This window comes from Ictalurus furcatus, chromosome 1 (genome assembly GCF_023375685.1).
Source record: "Ictalurus furcatus strain D&B chromosome 1, Billie_1.0, whole genome shotgun sequence".
Taxonomy (NCBI): Eukaryota; Metazoa; Chordata; class Actinopteri; order Siluriformes; family Ictaluridae; genus Ictalurus; species Ictalurus furcatus.
Genome location: NC_071255.1, coordinates 8,022,607 through 8,038,229, shown reverse-complemented (window position 1 = coordinate 8,038,229; position 15,623 = coordinate 8,022,607). Strand labels below are relative to the sequence as shown.

The window sequence follows — 15,623 nt, the reverse complement described above, 5'->3', positions numbered from 1 at the left end:
GGCTTCATTAGTTCTAATGAGTAAAACCGATGAAGCTCTTTCGAATAAGTGGTGTAGAGTCTCAACAATTATAAAATGAGTCCAATTGACTGATTCTACTGACACCACCGAGGAGCTTTCAGCACTCCTATGCTAGGCTTAATCAGTTTCACTCAGTACTAACTAATGAAGCCCTTCGGATGGGTGGCAAAGCATTTTCAGGATTATAACACATCCCACAGCCCAATCACTCTGAACTAACACTACTAGATATACAAAATGAAAAGCTTAGACCTATTGTGACCTATTGTTTGACTCAAACCTACAACAATGATATGATGTAGGATGGCCTGGGAAATCCAATCATTTTTTTTTTTTTTGCTTATAACATACTTTGCTATACAGTCCCCGCCAAAAGTATTGGAACAGCAAGGACAATTTTATAGTTTTTGCTATACACTGAAGACATTTGGGTTTGAGATCAAAAGATGAACGAGTCGATAGATCAGAATTTCAGCTTTCATGTCCTTATATTTATCTCTAGGTGTTAAACAACTTACAACATTCCACCTTTTGTCTGAACTCACCCATGTTTGAAGTGATCAAAAATATTGGAACATGTGACAGACAGATGTTTTGTGTTGCATAACTGTGCCCTGTTAGATTGACTGTTTAAACAACTAATAGCTCTGAATGTCTATTCTTGGTTTGAGCCTTGGGTTTCTTGTGAAGACTGCATTTGTTGTTAAAAAGGATAAACCAACACAAAGACCAGAGAGCTGTCTATGGGAGAAAAGCAAATCATTCTGAAGCTGAGAAAAGAGGGGAAAGGTCCTTTGCATGAACATTAGGCATTGGAACATTGGAATGTCCTAAAAAAGAAAGAAACCACTGGTGTACTGAACAACAGACACAGAACGGGCCAGCCAAAGAAACAATTAAAACAACAACAGCTGATGATTGGTGAAGGTATCACAATCCACAGTTCGAAGAAGAATTCAAGAGCAGAAATATAGAGACCATAACATAAGATACAAACCACTCATCAGCAGTAAGGATCAGAAAGCCAGATTGAAATTACAGAGATGAGCCACAAAAGTTCTGGAAACAAGATTAACCTCTACCAACGTGATGGAAAGGCCAAAGTGTGGAGAAAGAAAGGATCTGCTCATGACCTAAAATATATGAGCTCATAAGTCAAGCATGATGGAGGTAGTGTCATGACTTGGGTTTGCATGGCTGCTTCTGGAACAGGCTCACTAATCTTTATTGATGATGTAACTCATGATGGTAGCAGCAGAATGAATTCAGAAGTTTACAGAAACATTCTGTCTGCCAATTTATAGAGAAATGCATCCAATTTAATTGGAAGGAACTTCATCATGCAGCAAGACAATGACCCAAAACACACTGCCAATACAAACATATCACCAGACCTAAACCCAAATGAGCATGCATTTCACCCCGTGAAGCGGAATATAAATGTAAATATATTTTACCAGAACAATGAAGGAATGTTTTTATTCACTTTCTAAACTTGCCTCGGCTTTCTGCAAAGATCACATTATATAAAAAAGAAGCAGATATAACAAACACTGCTGCAAAAATGGCTGCAGGCTATAAATAAAGGCAGGTATAAATGTGTACATAGTTTTCACAGTCATATTTAGTTTATTTTTATTATTATTCATTCCATGTTAAATTAAATGGAAGTGAAAGCAATGAATAGCAGACAATCAGTGACAATCAGTTCATGTGTCTCAGTGGAACTGCGCTGGAATTTTTAAATGCAATTTAATTTCTTTTCACATTTGAAATGCTAGAACTTTTTTTGTGATTGAGATACAGTGGGGTCCAAAAGTCTGAGACCACTAGTGAAAATGTTTTTATTTTGCATTCTTGGGAAAAAAAATGTAATACATGAATTTAATTTTAGTTACAAACTGATTATTGACAACCTTAGTGAAAAGTAGGATCTTTGACATATTGACATGAATTTCAGCGTTTCTTAGTATTGGGTATGTCCCCTTTTTTGCCTTAATGATGCAGTGTGCACTCGAGCTGCCACGGACTCCACACGTTTGCGCAAAACCCGATGATCCATTTTAGATCAAATCCATCGGCATGAACACCTGCTTTAATAAAAGAGGTTAGACATGAGGAAAATCTGACCGTTTGTACAAAGCAGATAAAATGGCATCACAAATTTGCTTACGTTTAAAAAAGGGACCAAGAAATAGTGCAAAATCTCAAATATTAAGATGTTGAACGTTTCCTTTTTTTTCTTTAAATATTTCAAAATTCTAAAAATGTCTGTTTAGTTCCCATTTTAAATAAATTAAAAAACATTCCCAGATATCCAATGTGGTATCAGACTTTTGGACCTCAATGTATGTGCAAAAGAAAGACATATTTCAGTTCAGGAAAGTTAGAAGAGAATTTCACCATGTGAATGGTGAAAACCTTAGACAGTCCTGATTGAGCTCACAAACAATGCTGAACAGGCTTCAGGGTCCCTGTGTGTAGAAATAGTTTTTGATCCCTTCCTGAATTGCAGGCCCTCTCTCTCGTCAACATAATGCTTCACCTGCTTGGTCATGTGCTGCTCGTGGTTTATGATCACACTGAAAAGAAACCTTGCACCATATGCCCCTTTCCACACAAGTCACTGATGAGTGGATTCAAAGCCTTCGCTGAGCCTATGCACATGGAGAAATGGCTTTGATTGCTGCTTGACAATCACTCTTTATGACAGGTCTCTGCTGTGCTTCTGCATTGACTGAGGACAAACACATCGATCAGCAATCCAGAGACCTCCACCGGCTTTGTAAATCCACCAGCAATAAACATTCACCAAGTGTGCTCTGTCAAAAGCTTGAATTGATTGCATGGAAATAATGGTGGTATAATGGACTATCTTTCCATAGATACCCCGCTCTCTCTCTCTCTCTCTCTCTCTCTCTTCCCCATCATCTTTATGATTCATCGCTTCAGCTCTTCTATATTCATTTTTTCATCTTCATTCATTTTATCTCTCTTTGTAAGGCTGCCTCACTCGATTTAAATGCCCCCCACCACCATTCGTCCCCTCCTCTCTTTTATAGCTCCCATAAATGCATCGATCTCTCAAGCTCTTTTCATGTCCTCTGTCCCCCCCCCCCCTTTCCCATCATTCACATTCTTTCTTTAAACCAAGACAAAAAAAAAAAACAGTAAACAATTCTTTGACAAGAGGATTTTGGAGTATGTTTTATTTTGTCGTGCTCTGTAACTTTTCCTCTATAAAGAAACACGGTTAGCTATATCAACAGTGACGTGAAGACTATTAAAAATCATGAGTAAAAGACAAGAAGGAAGGACTCGGACGATTCGGCACGTAGACGATGAGAGAAGAAGCAAGAAAGAGAAACAAAAAAGATAAAAGAGCGTCGGAAAAGCGGAAAGACAAAAGTTTCTAGAGTCGCAACAAAATCATGAGAAGTTTATACAATTTAAAACATTTACAATTATATTAACAATAACAACAATCATAGTCAAAATAATAATGAATATAAAACAAAGTATCTTTCAAAGACAAATGAAATATATATCATTTTTTTCTCGTTTTTCTCCATTTTTTTTTAAAGATCGCGCAACAATGTTTTGTTTCTATTCTTCTAAGCTAATGTTTCTGTGTTAGTATAATAGCATCGCTTGGTAATGCGCTCAAAAGTAAACCTTCCTGCTCACTTCTTAAAAGTATGGAAGCCCTAAGCGACCATGCATTATTCATTTTTTTCTTTGTTGTTTTCACGTGATCTTGACATAATTTTCTCGCGATCTCTACATAACCAAGAGCTGTTTTCAAAAGATGTAATCTTATCCCGAGAAAATCTCGCGCTTTGTGAATGGGACTGGTGTTACATGCATGTTGGCATCATCCATCCATCCATCCATCCATCTTCTATACCGCTTATCCTTAACTTCAGGGTTACGGGGAAACCTGGAGCCTATCCCAGGAATCATCGGGCACAAGCCGGGGTACACCCTGGACAGGGTGCCAATCCATCGCAGGGTACAATCACATACACACTCACACACCCATTCATACACTACGGACACTTTGGACATGCCATTCAGCCTACCATGCATGTCTTTGGACTGGGGGAGGAAACCGGAGTATCCGGAGGAAACCCCTTCAGCACGGGGAGAACATGAAAACTCCGCACACACAGGGCCACGGTGGGAATCAAACCCCCGACCCTGCCGGTGTGAGGCGAACGTGCTAACCACTAAGATGTTGGCATCATAAATATCATAATTGCCCGCTGTAGACATGGACTTTATCTCCACATTAAGAGAAAAGGGTGTCCCCTTCACTCCTTCACCCCTTCACCCAAGACACTAATGTGAAAGTCGTCAATCCTGCAGGGATGACGTATTTTTGTAGGCCAACCCGGACGTTATCATCACGCTGGTTCCTTCCACAAAAAAATCCAATAGGATTTTTCCACTGACTTTTGGATTATTGCAGAAAATAAACTCTGTGACCAACAAAAGTTTATGATTCTTACATGTTTTGTTCATCAAGAAAACCTTCACAAATGAACACGCCTTTTAAGAATTTTGAAGCCTAAATACAATCGCTAGAAATAAAAAGCTAATGTTATAGGATATAAACGAACTACACCACCACTATGCTTCTGACAACTCTTCCAATCTTTATTATAAAACACTAAAATTGGAAAATATTATAAATGGATAAATCTACAAGTTGGAACGTTTGAGTTGGAATAGTTTGTGAGCACATGAGTATAAACACAACTCATCTACTATAGTAGATGAGTTCTCCTGTTTGGTGTGATGACGTTTAATGTCCTCGACAACCTCTATAGTCCCATTTAGCGACATGTAAAAGCTTTTTAAAAGATCCCGAGTGAGGTATTACTGATGTATTTTATGTTGTTGTATAAAACGTGAACATATCTTGAGCTTGTGTTAACCACAGCCTTATTTCAGTCATTTAACCAAAAACCCATTTGAAAAACCCACTGACTTCAGGACGATGGATGTCGAGTACACAGAAAAATTACGTCGAGATTACGAGAAAATAAGAAAGAAAAAAAAAGAATAATGCATGGCCGCTTAGGGCTTCCGCATAAATGATTAATTTAATTTACTGATTTTTTTTTTATACAAATAATGACTTAAGAGATATGTTTCATTGTATCAGTGTGTGCCTGTTTGTATTTGCTGCATGTTTGTGTGTGTATCTGTGTGTGTCTATACATATAAAGAGGTCTATAGCATTTACACATATTCTGACTATTATTTTACTACACTTTCCTCCTTTAAGCCTCGGCTTCTTCCGCAGGTTCCAAATAACACTTCATAGTAATTATGCTGCCTTGTGTCTCATCGGACTCGTGTAACAAATGCTTAATTATTAACAAAAACAGGGGGGAGAGGGCAGAAAGTAGGAGCAGAAGAGATCTGGAGAAGGTGAGAGAGGATCAAAGAGAAGAGCTGTCCCTCAGGAGGGATATTGACTTGATAAGAGGCAATTCGCTCTGTGTGTGTGTGTGTGTGTGTGTGTGTGTGTGTGTGTGTGTGTGGATTACTAAACACCTGATAATGGAATATGAAAGAGGTCCAGTACCAGGTGAATACCCAGTGTAAATACTACTATATGAGGGGAGCGTGAGGTACGCGATGCTGTAATCGGCCGGCTTTTATAGTTCATGTGCTCTATTTATATTTGCATGAGCAAAGTCAATAGGCTGTAAGTCGTCGTTGCTCGGCTAGTTCGTGAGTTATGGCTATTCGGTTCTGCCTCCTACTTACTGCTTAATAGAAAGTGTGTGTGGGTGTGTAGGGCCGGTGCTTTTTCTGTTTCTGATGTCTCCCTCAATCTTAATTATGCCTATTCTTTTCTCTCTCTCTCTCTCCCTTTTACATGGCACTGCTGTAGTAGTTTACCATCAGGTGTATATGTGTGTGAGTGTGTGTGTGTGTGTGTGTGTGTGTGTGTGTGTGTATTTGTGATGTGCGCTCCGTGGCCATCCTCCAGGAGCTGTTACAGTAGATACTCTTTCTTGCCTTGACTAGTATCATTTCCATTGAGAAATGCTTCCTGCACCTCCCCGTGTTCATCAAGGCCACTCGCCTCATGCGTGAGGTACGAGCCTGGAGAGAGAGAGACAGAGAGAGAGAGAGAGAGAGAGAGAGAGAGAGAAGGCAATTACTTCTCATATTTATCATTTTCATCCATCCATTTGGTACACAGATGCACCATTCGAAGTGAAATTAGCTTTAAATAGATTGGATTTGTCATCCCTGCTGTAAAGTCTGTGTAATACACACCACAGGCCGTGGATGTGAAAGTGTCATTGGTGTTACAGTTTGATATTACCACAGAATGATGATAAATGATGTCTAAAAATATTACAGATATTACAGTATTAATCAGTCATTTAAAAACACAGACACACACACACAGGTGGTGCAAATGAAAGGTAATATTTATTACAATATCTATCTATTTAAAAACAACAGTATCTTGCATGTACTGTCTAAACCACAAACAATTTTTTCAGAATGACTTTTCCTCAAAAGCTCTCTCGTCTGCAGGATTTTTCACATTACCGTTATAGGCTGAAAGAGAAACTGTGTAGTGCTGCTTAGGTAAAAATAGACAATTGTTTCTTTTAAGGTCACCCATGCCTTGTTTTTGTGTGTGTGTGACAGCCGTAAAATTATGAACAAGGTAGGAGAGGCAGCAGAGATAGCAACGTTATGTGTTTACAGCAGTAGAGGATTACACAGCCAGTGGGTTTTTCAGAAACAGAGGTTGCTGCATTGTGATTTTTGTGGATGTCCAGACGGAGGGGACCGTGACATCTTTGGAGTGAAGAGCCGTCTCTCAAAATGCATTCTTGGGCGAGCTTGTGTCTTTGTGAACTCGTTCTACGCCATCATCCACAGCTGAAGTTCCAATTCCAATACTCAAGAAAGCAAGTACTGGAGACGCATGAAATGACCCGGATGTGTTTTTGACATGGAGGATGCATCGGATCCGGACCTGAGCTCACTGAACCTGCTTGAAGTCCCAGAAGTCATTACGGAAAAACAATGAAGAGATGAGGACCCGGTCCTGCTACTAGAAATGTACTGGGACGGTCCACTGCGAAAACAGGAAGATCGCAGCACATCTTAATCCTCGCAAAGATGCATTCTATGTCCTCCTGTCCTCCTGAGTTCGTTCTTTCGAGGTAGCCCGGCAAGACCGATCTTCACGAGGACTCAATAATGTTCTCCACGTTCTTAGAATTAAGAAAAGGCCAGGAACTTGATTGAGTTAAAAAAAAAAAATGGAGTGGGCAGATTGTAAGAGATAGAAATTTCAGCAAAAAGTCAGTAGGTAACAGCGTAATATAGGGACATGGTTGAAAACACGCTGCCGTCAAGTTCCTCAAATTACACTTGCACGAAGCCGCTCAGGATGTTCAGACTGGATCGGAATCTGGCATCGGTCAATACTCAGAGATTTGACATTTGTATTACGGAAATGAGAAAGTCGGATCCGTTCACCTATAATCCTTATTGTACTAATACAGATCCACTACTGCAACACTGATCACCCTCAAGACAGATTAGCAACTCATCCTGATTAAAATGCCGAGTGCCTGTTTTCCATTCCGTTTTCCATAAAAAAAATTCAAACTCAGATTTAATTGTCAATTTGGCTCATTGCCGACCCAGCCACAAATCACAAAAATAAACCGCTTCTCATTACAGTCTGGCAAGGGAAAATGTTCAGCAGCCTGTAATATGGCTTCTCCATCACCTGACAGCTTTAGCTGATTGACCTGCAGAGCCTAACTTCAGATCTTCCTTGCTCCGGGCCTATTACTGTGATAAGTCTATTACTGCGAGAAGGACACAAAAGCGGAAACTAATTACTCACAAATTAATCTGATTGAAAAATCATCGCCGTCGCCATTTCAGGGCCAGTTAGCAATCCAACACTGTACTTCCTTTCCACTCACATTGTTACGAGCCGTCGGTTTCGCCTAGCAACCTGAATCCACGCTTCCAAAGATGGCTTAATTAAAAACAATCGATCTTGCGTGGTCGCCTTTTCCTGGCCACCTACTGTAATAAAAGGCTGACGAGCTCATTAAAATGGACATGTTAAAAATGGCCCCCCCCAAAAAAACCCTTTTTATTTCCTGTTTAAAAGACGTGCCACAGACAGGAGGGGTCTGATTTATCACTAACACTTGATTACATCAGACAAGCCAAGGTTACAAAAATGATGATAACGACTTGCTCTGACTCTCTGCTGATAGGTGGATAGACTGCCTCTGAGCTTGACTGACAGGTGGGCTGTACAAATCTGGGGAGGAAGTGTGGTGTACCAGGTGTTATCTTCCTTGGCACTGAGGCATGATTGAAGGTGCTAGCAGCTCTTAGGTGAAGGCCGCGAGGGTGCAATGTATTTCATTACACACAAGGACTGATCTAGTGGACTAAAAGGCCTATAAAACACTCTCGAAGCCGTCTTCAAACTGTGAATTGTGATACTGTCACTCCTCCACTATAGAGGTTGTAAGTGGAGGTTGTTTTCGGGTTTTCCTTCACAGCGCTCACAAGGTTTCTCGCGTCGGCTGTTGTTGTTTTCCTTGGCCGACCCATTCGGTGTCTGTTGCTCAGTACACCAGTGGTGTCTCTCTTTTACAGGACATTCCAAATTGTTCTACTGGCTATGCACAATGTTTGTTTTCCTCTTTTCTCAGCTTCAAAATGGCTTGCTTTTCTCCCATAGACAGCTCTCCAATCTTCATGTTGGTTTATCCTTTTTAACAATAAATGCAGTCTTCACAGGCAAAACTGAAGGCTGCTTAAACAATCAGACGAACAGGACAAAAAACACCTTTCAGGTCATATGTTCCAATAGTTTTGCTTGCTACAAATCAGGTGGTCTAATACAAAATGTCGTTTAACACGTCTAACCTATAAATACCAGGAAATAAAAGCTGAAATTTGAAACTCTCTTCTCATAATTCAACTTTTGATCTCAAACCCAAATGTCTTCACTATACAGCAAAAACAACAAGTTAATTGGCCACACCAATAATTCCAATAGAATTAATTCATTATTCAGTTTTTTCAGGAACTATTTCTCTGAGTAGTTTTATTAAAGCACACTCAATTATATGATGTCACTTCCTTCCTTTGAAAATAATTCTAATCATAATCAGTGAAAACTATGTAGATTAATGCTTGACGTCTTCCCTTATTTAGGCAGCTCTGCAATTTTAAGTTATAGTAGTTAAAATAGATTAATTTGTAACATTTTGTAAAACATTTTGTTTTGCATACAGACTTCATAATTCACGCAGGCTTACCTTTCTGTCGGACCGAGCACCAGATGGTTACGATGAGCACGCAGATGATGGTGAAGACGAGTACAGCCAGCACACCCCCTATGACTGGATACGGTACGGCGCTATGAGTCTCCACTACTGCTCCGGGGTCTGCCACACACCAACACACACACACACATTCTAACTGTGAGTCTAGTAATAGGATGCCTAACTGCTTCTGGAGAAGCATGGTCCAGTTAATCAAGACCTTCAATAACAGCTGAGTATAAAAGTCTAGTGGTAGGAACAGACTTGGACACCCCAGGCCTACCAATAGCCTTATAGAGACACAGTGAGTGACAGGGACATAGTGAAGGAGTGAGACAAAAAGGGCGATTGCTGTGCAATCTGCGCATCTGCAAGCCAAAAAGGTTTCCTTCGATCCCGCTTCCATATGAGACCGGACAACACTGATAAATATTTAAAGACGTTTTAAATAGGCTGAAGGCCATAGAGCGGCAGCAGTGAAGAAAAGAGGCAGAGATAGAAATGTTTAATCCTGGGTTTAATAAAGGCTCGATAGTGAAGGACGTGCAGCTGGTGGTGAAGGAACTGGAATGACAGAGGGAGAAAAAGCGAGAGGAGACGAGACAGTGATAAATATGAAAAACGGCAAAGACGGAGGGAAGACAATGAGGAAAAGCAGACAATTGCTCATGCAAGAAGGATGTGAGATGTGAGCAGGTGGGAGAGGGGAGAGAGAGAGAGAGGGAGAGAGAGACAGAGAGAATGAGACAGAGAGAAAGGCAGGGGATGTGAAGTGAGATTTCATTAGAAGAGTGATGAGCAATATTTCATAAGGGATGAAAAATTAAGCAGACTCTCCTATGAGGGTCAGGCCGGTCCAGCTCAGGTACTGACAGACTTCACTCACACACACACACACACACACACACACATTCTCTCACAGACAGCAGCTACACACACTTTTTTTCATTCAGGCAAAACAATGCCCTGCTTCCTACATCTTCCTCTCTTCGCTGAACAAAAAGGTGAGTCCGACTATAGAAGAAAATGTAAGGTGAAAAAAGGTAACGCAATGAGGCAGACAGAGAAAGGGAGCGAAGTGACCTTATATAGGTCAGATGGTAGAACATCCGTGTGTATACCTCCTTGTGTTTCTTTTAAACCAAAAGCCATTCCCACTGAAATGTGGTTTAGGATCAGGTCGGCTTAAAGTGCCCAAGAAAGCGTGTGTGCAGTGTGTGTGTTTTATGCATTATGATCATTCTGAGAGAGAGAAAGTGAGAGAGAGAGAGAGAGAGAGAGAGAGAGAGAGAGAGAGTGTGTGTTTTTTATGCATTATGATCATTCTGAGAGAGAGAGAGTGGGAGAGAGAGAGTGAGAGTACATGTGTTTGTGTGTGTGTGTGTGTGTGTGTGTGTGTGTGTGAACGCGTGCAACCAGGGCAGTCAGTCAGGGCCGTAAACACGACTCTAACCTGACTGAAGGGCAATCTAACTGACACACTGCTGGTAATGTTAAGTCAGTCTCGTTTAAAAGAACTGCCCTCCCAGGACCTCCTTCCCCTTCTCTCACCTTCCCTTTCCTCCCACAGACACACACACACACACACACACACACACACTCAGAAAGAGGGAGGTAGAGAGAGAGAAACAGCAGCTGACTAGACATTACAGACGTGTGCAGTGAAGACAATAGTGTGTGTGTGTGTTATTAATCAGAATGAACAGCTCATATGTGAAGACATGCTGATTTCTCATGGGGGGAAGAGAAGGGAAGGGAAGAGAAGAATATGGGAAAGAAGAGAAGAGCAGAGAAGAGAAGAGAAGAAAATGGAAGATAAGAGACAAACAGAAGAGAAGAGAAGATAAGAGAAGAGAAGAAAAGGGTATAGAAGAGAAGGGGAGAGAAGAGAAGAAAAGGGGAGACAAGAGAAGGGGAAAGAAGAGCAGAAAAGGGGAGAGAAGAGAAGAAAAGGACAGAGAAGAGAAGAAAAGGATAGAGAAGAGAAGGGGAGAGAAGAAAAAGGGAGACAAGAGAAGAAAAGGGGAGAGAAGAGAAGAGAAGAAAAGGATATAGAGAAGAGAAGGGGAGAGAAGAAAATGGGAGAGAAGAGAAGAGCAGAGAGGAGAAGAGAGGAAAATGAGAGAGAAGAGAAGAAAAGGGGAGAGAAGAGAGGAAAAGGAGAGAGAAGAGAGGAAAAGGAGAGAGAAGAGAAGAGAACGGAAGGGCAGAAAAGAAGAGGGAAGGGAAAAGGCTAGCAAGGAGGAGGAGGAGGAGGAGGATGGGTTACCTGCTGGTGTCCATGGAAGGGAGGATGAAGAGGTGACGGGATGGGAGGTGGGGCTGACAAACACAGACACATTCTCTATGAGGGAATAACACGGTTATGAGTTAGACAGAAAACTAGCGTACAACCAGGAATTGCACATATATCCTGAGAGTGTGCACTTGTGTGAGTGTATAGTCTAGGACAAACAGCACACAGCCAGATAGACAGATGTGTGTGTGTGTGTGTATGTGTTCTGGTGAGTGTAAACAGGGGTCTGCCATGTGGTACACTGTGGGCCTCATTCCAAACATTCAAACATTCCCATGCTGTGGCCTGTGTACACAACTTGGGTCAGTTTGAAGTTCCCAAGGGAAGGAGACATGGGGGATTGGAATGCTGCCTCGCTCCAGCAGGGTGCAATATTGCTCTGCCTCGCTCTCATTCTACTGTTCTGTAATTTCCCATTTCCCTCCATGTTGGCCTTCTCATCCATCTCTTTCTTCTACACACCTCTGATATCAGCAAAATCTCTGTCTCTCCCTCTCTGTTCACTTCTCCTCCACCTAAGCATGTGTGTGTGTGTGTGTGTGTGCATACCTTGGCACCACTGTTTCAGCAGTATTATGTTATATATATATATATATATATATATATATATATATATATATATATATATATATACACACACACACACACACACACAAATATATACACAGTATCTCACAAAAGTGAGTACACCCCTCACATTTTTGTAAATATTTGATTATATCTTTTCATGTGACAACACTGAAGAAATGACGCTTTGCTACAATGTAAAGTAGTGAGTGTACAGGTTGTGTAACAGTGTAAATTTGCTGTCCCCTCAAAATAACTCAACACACAGCCATTAATGTCTAAACCGCTGGCAATAAATGTGAGTACACCCCTAAGTGAAAATGTCCAAATTGGGCCCAATTAGCCATTTTCCCTCCCTGATGTCATGTGACTTGTTAGTGTTACAAGGTCTCAGGTGTGAATGGGGAGCAGGTGTGTTAAATTTGGTGTCATCGCTCTCACACTCCCTCATACTGGACACTGGAAGTTCAACATGGCACCTCATTGCAAAGAACTCTCTGAGGATCTGAAAAAAAAAGAGTTGTTGCTCTACATAAAGATGGCCTAGGCTATAAGAAGATTGGCACTGAGCTGCAGCACGGTGGCCAAGACCATACAGCGGTTTAACAGGACAGGTTCCACTCAGAACAGGCCTTGCCATGGTTGACCAAAGAAGTTGAGTGCACGTGCTCAACGTCACATCCAGAGGTGGTCTTTGGGAAATAGACATATTAGTGCTGCCAGCAGTGCTGCAGAGGTTGAAGGGGTGGGGGGTCAGCCTGTCAGTGCTCAGACCATACGCCGCACACTGCATCAAATTGGTCTGCAGGGCTGTCCTCCCAGAAGGAAGCTTCTTCTAAAGATGATGCACAAGAAAGCCCGCAAACAGTTTGCTGAAGACAAGCAGACTAAGGACATGGATTACTGGAACCATGTCCTGTGGTCTGATGAGACCAAGATAAACTTATTTGGTTCAGATGGTGTTAATTGTGTGTGGCGGCAACCAGGTGAGGAGTACAAAGACAAGTGTGTCTTGCCTACAGTCAAGCATGGTGGTGGGAGTGTCATGGTCTGAGGCTGCATGACTGCTGCCGGCACTGGGGAGCTACAGTTCATTGAGGGAACCATGAATGCCAACATGTACTGTGACATACTGAAGGAGAGCATGATCAGTATGCAGTATTCCAGCATGATAACGACCCCGAACACACCTCCAAGACGACCATTGCCTTGCTAAAGAAGCTGAGGGTGAACATAACCCTATTGAGCATCTGTGGGGCATCCTCAAACGGAAGGTGGATGAGCACAAGGTCTCTAACATCCACCAGCTCCGTGATCTCATTATGTAGGAGTGGAAGAGGACTCCAGTGGCAACCTGTGAAGCTCTGGTGAACTCCATGCCCAAGAGGGTTAAGGCAGTGCTGGAAAATAATGGTGGCCACAAAAAATATTGACACTTTGGGCCCAATTTGGACATTTTCATATACTTCATATACCAATACCAATATACCAATTTGGTATACTCACTTTTGTTGCCAGCGGTTTAGACATTAATGGCTGTGTGTTGAGTTATTTTGAGGAGACAGCAAATTTACACTGTTACACAAGCTGTACACTCACTACTTTACATTGTAGCAAAGTGTCATTTCTTCAGTGTTGTGACATGAAAAGATATAATCAAATATTTACAAATATGTGAGGGGCGTACTCACTTTTGTGAGATACTGTATTATTTAAGTTCAAGTCTGGGATTTTATTAATGACTCATTTGAGGCATTCAGCTCAGCCTTGAGGCTTTCTCAGACATTATTTTATTTTAAATATTAAAAATGCTTTATTGCTAAATGTTGTTTATCCATCACATCCCACAGATACTCGATCGGATTGAGATCTGGGGAATTTGGAGTCCAAGTCAACACCTTGAACTCTTTGTCATGTTCCTCAAACCATTCCTGAACAATTTTTGCAGTGTGGCAGGATGCATTATCCTGCTGAAAGAGACCACTGACATTAGGGAACACTGTTGCCATGAAGGGGTGTACTTTGAACTGCAACAATGTTTAGGTGGGTGGTACGTGTCAAAGTAACATCTACATGTATGCCAGGACCCAAAGTTTCCCAGCAGAACATTGCGCATTACACTGCCCCTGCCGGCTTGCCTTCTTCCCAGAGTACATCCTGGTGCCAACTCTTCCTCAGGTAAGCAACGCACATGCACCCGGCTGTCCACAAGATGTAAAAGAAAACGATCCATCAAATCAGGCCACCTTCATCCACTGTTCCGTGGTCCAGTTCTAATACCCATTGTAGGTGCATTGTAAGCCACTGTTTGTTCTTCCTTGGACAACTTTTGGTAGGTAATATCACAGTTTGGCCCTTGTCAAAGGCGCCCAGATCCTTACGCTTGCCCAGTTTTCCTGCTTCCAACACATCAACTTCGAGAATTGACTGTTCACTTGCTGCCTAATATATCCCCCCCCCCCCCCCCCTTGACAGATGCCACAGTAATTAGATAAGCAATGTTATTCACGTCACATGTCAATGGTTTTAATGTTATGGCTGATCGGTGTATGTTGTAGTGCTCATGTCTACGTGTGCATGTGGATGGGTTTGTCTGTGTTGGTGTATAAATGTTTGGAACTTGTTTGTGTTATTGGGTATGCATATGTACATATGCATGTGCACATGTGTGTATGCACTTCTGGACTTGTTTATAAAAATTACCCCGTTCAAAAGTTTACATACCCATGATTCTTAATACTGTGTGTCGTTACCTGGATGATCCACAACTGTGTTTATGTTTTGTGATAGTTGATCATGAGTCCTTTGTTTGTGAGCAGTTAAACTGCCCACTGTTCTTCAGAAAAATCCTCCAGGTCCTGCACATTCTTTGCTTTTCCAGCATCTTCTGTATATTTGACCCCTTTCCAACAGCGACTATATGATCTTGAGATTTATATTTTCACACTGAGGACAGCTGAGGGACTCGTACACAACTATTACAAAAGGTGCAAACATTCACTGATGCTCCAGAATGCAACACAATACATTAAGAGCCAGGGGGGTGTGAACTTTTGAACAGGATGGTCGGTGTAAATTCTTATTATTTTGTCTTCTGGGAGACATGTAACTATCTTATTTAGCGTCTGAAGGACAGTATTAAATGAAAAAAAAAAGATCTTTGAACAAAATAATAACAATTTACACTGATCATCCTGTTCAAAAGTTTACACCCCCTGGCTCTTAATGGAGGATTTTTCTGAAGAACAGTGGGCAGTTTAACTGCTCAGGACAAGCAAGGAACTCATGAACAACTATCACAAAACAGTCGTGGATCATCCACATAACAACAGACAGTATTACGAATCAAAGGTATGTAAACTTTTGAACGGGGTAATTTTTATAAA

At 41.4% G+C, this 15,623-nt stretch overlaps 1 protein-coding gene across 2 annotated transcripts in view; it reads right to left on the bottom strand.

Moving 5' to 3' along the window:
* Positions 1–5,469: 5,469 nt before the first annotated feature.
* Positions 5,470–15,623, bottom strand: part of cadm4 (cell adhesion molecule 4) — a 190,739-nt gene continuing 180,585 nt past the window's right edge. The window contains exons 7-9 of one of the 2 annotated variants that reach the window (XM_053622999.1): positions 11,644–11,718; positions 9,369–9,497; positions 5,470–6,144 (exon numbers count right to left, since the gene is read on the bottom strand). In XM_053622999.1, the coding sequence (XP_053478974.1) occupies positions 6,035–6,144; positions 9,369–9,497; positions 11,644–11,718 (314 nt within the window). In that variant the 3' untranslated portion in view covers positions 5,470–6,034. The remainder of the gene's footprint in view (positions 6,145–9,368; positions 9,498–11,643; positions 11,719–15,623) is intronic. The other variant, XM_053623009.1, reaches the window with a different exon arrangement.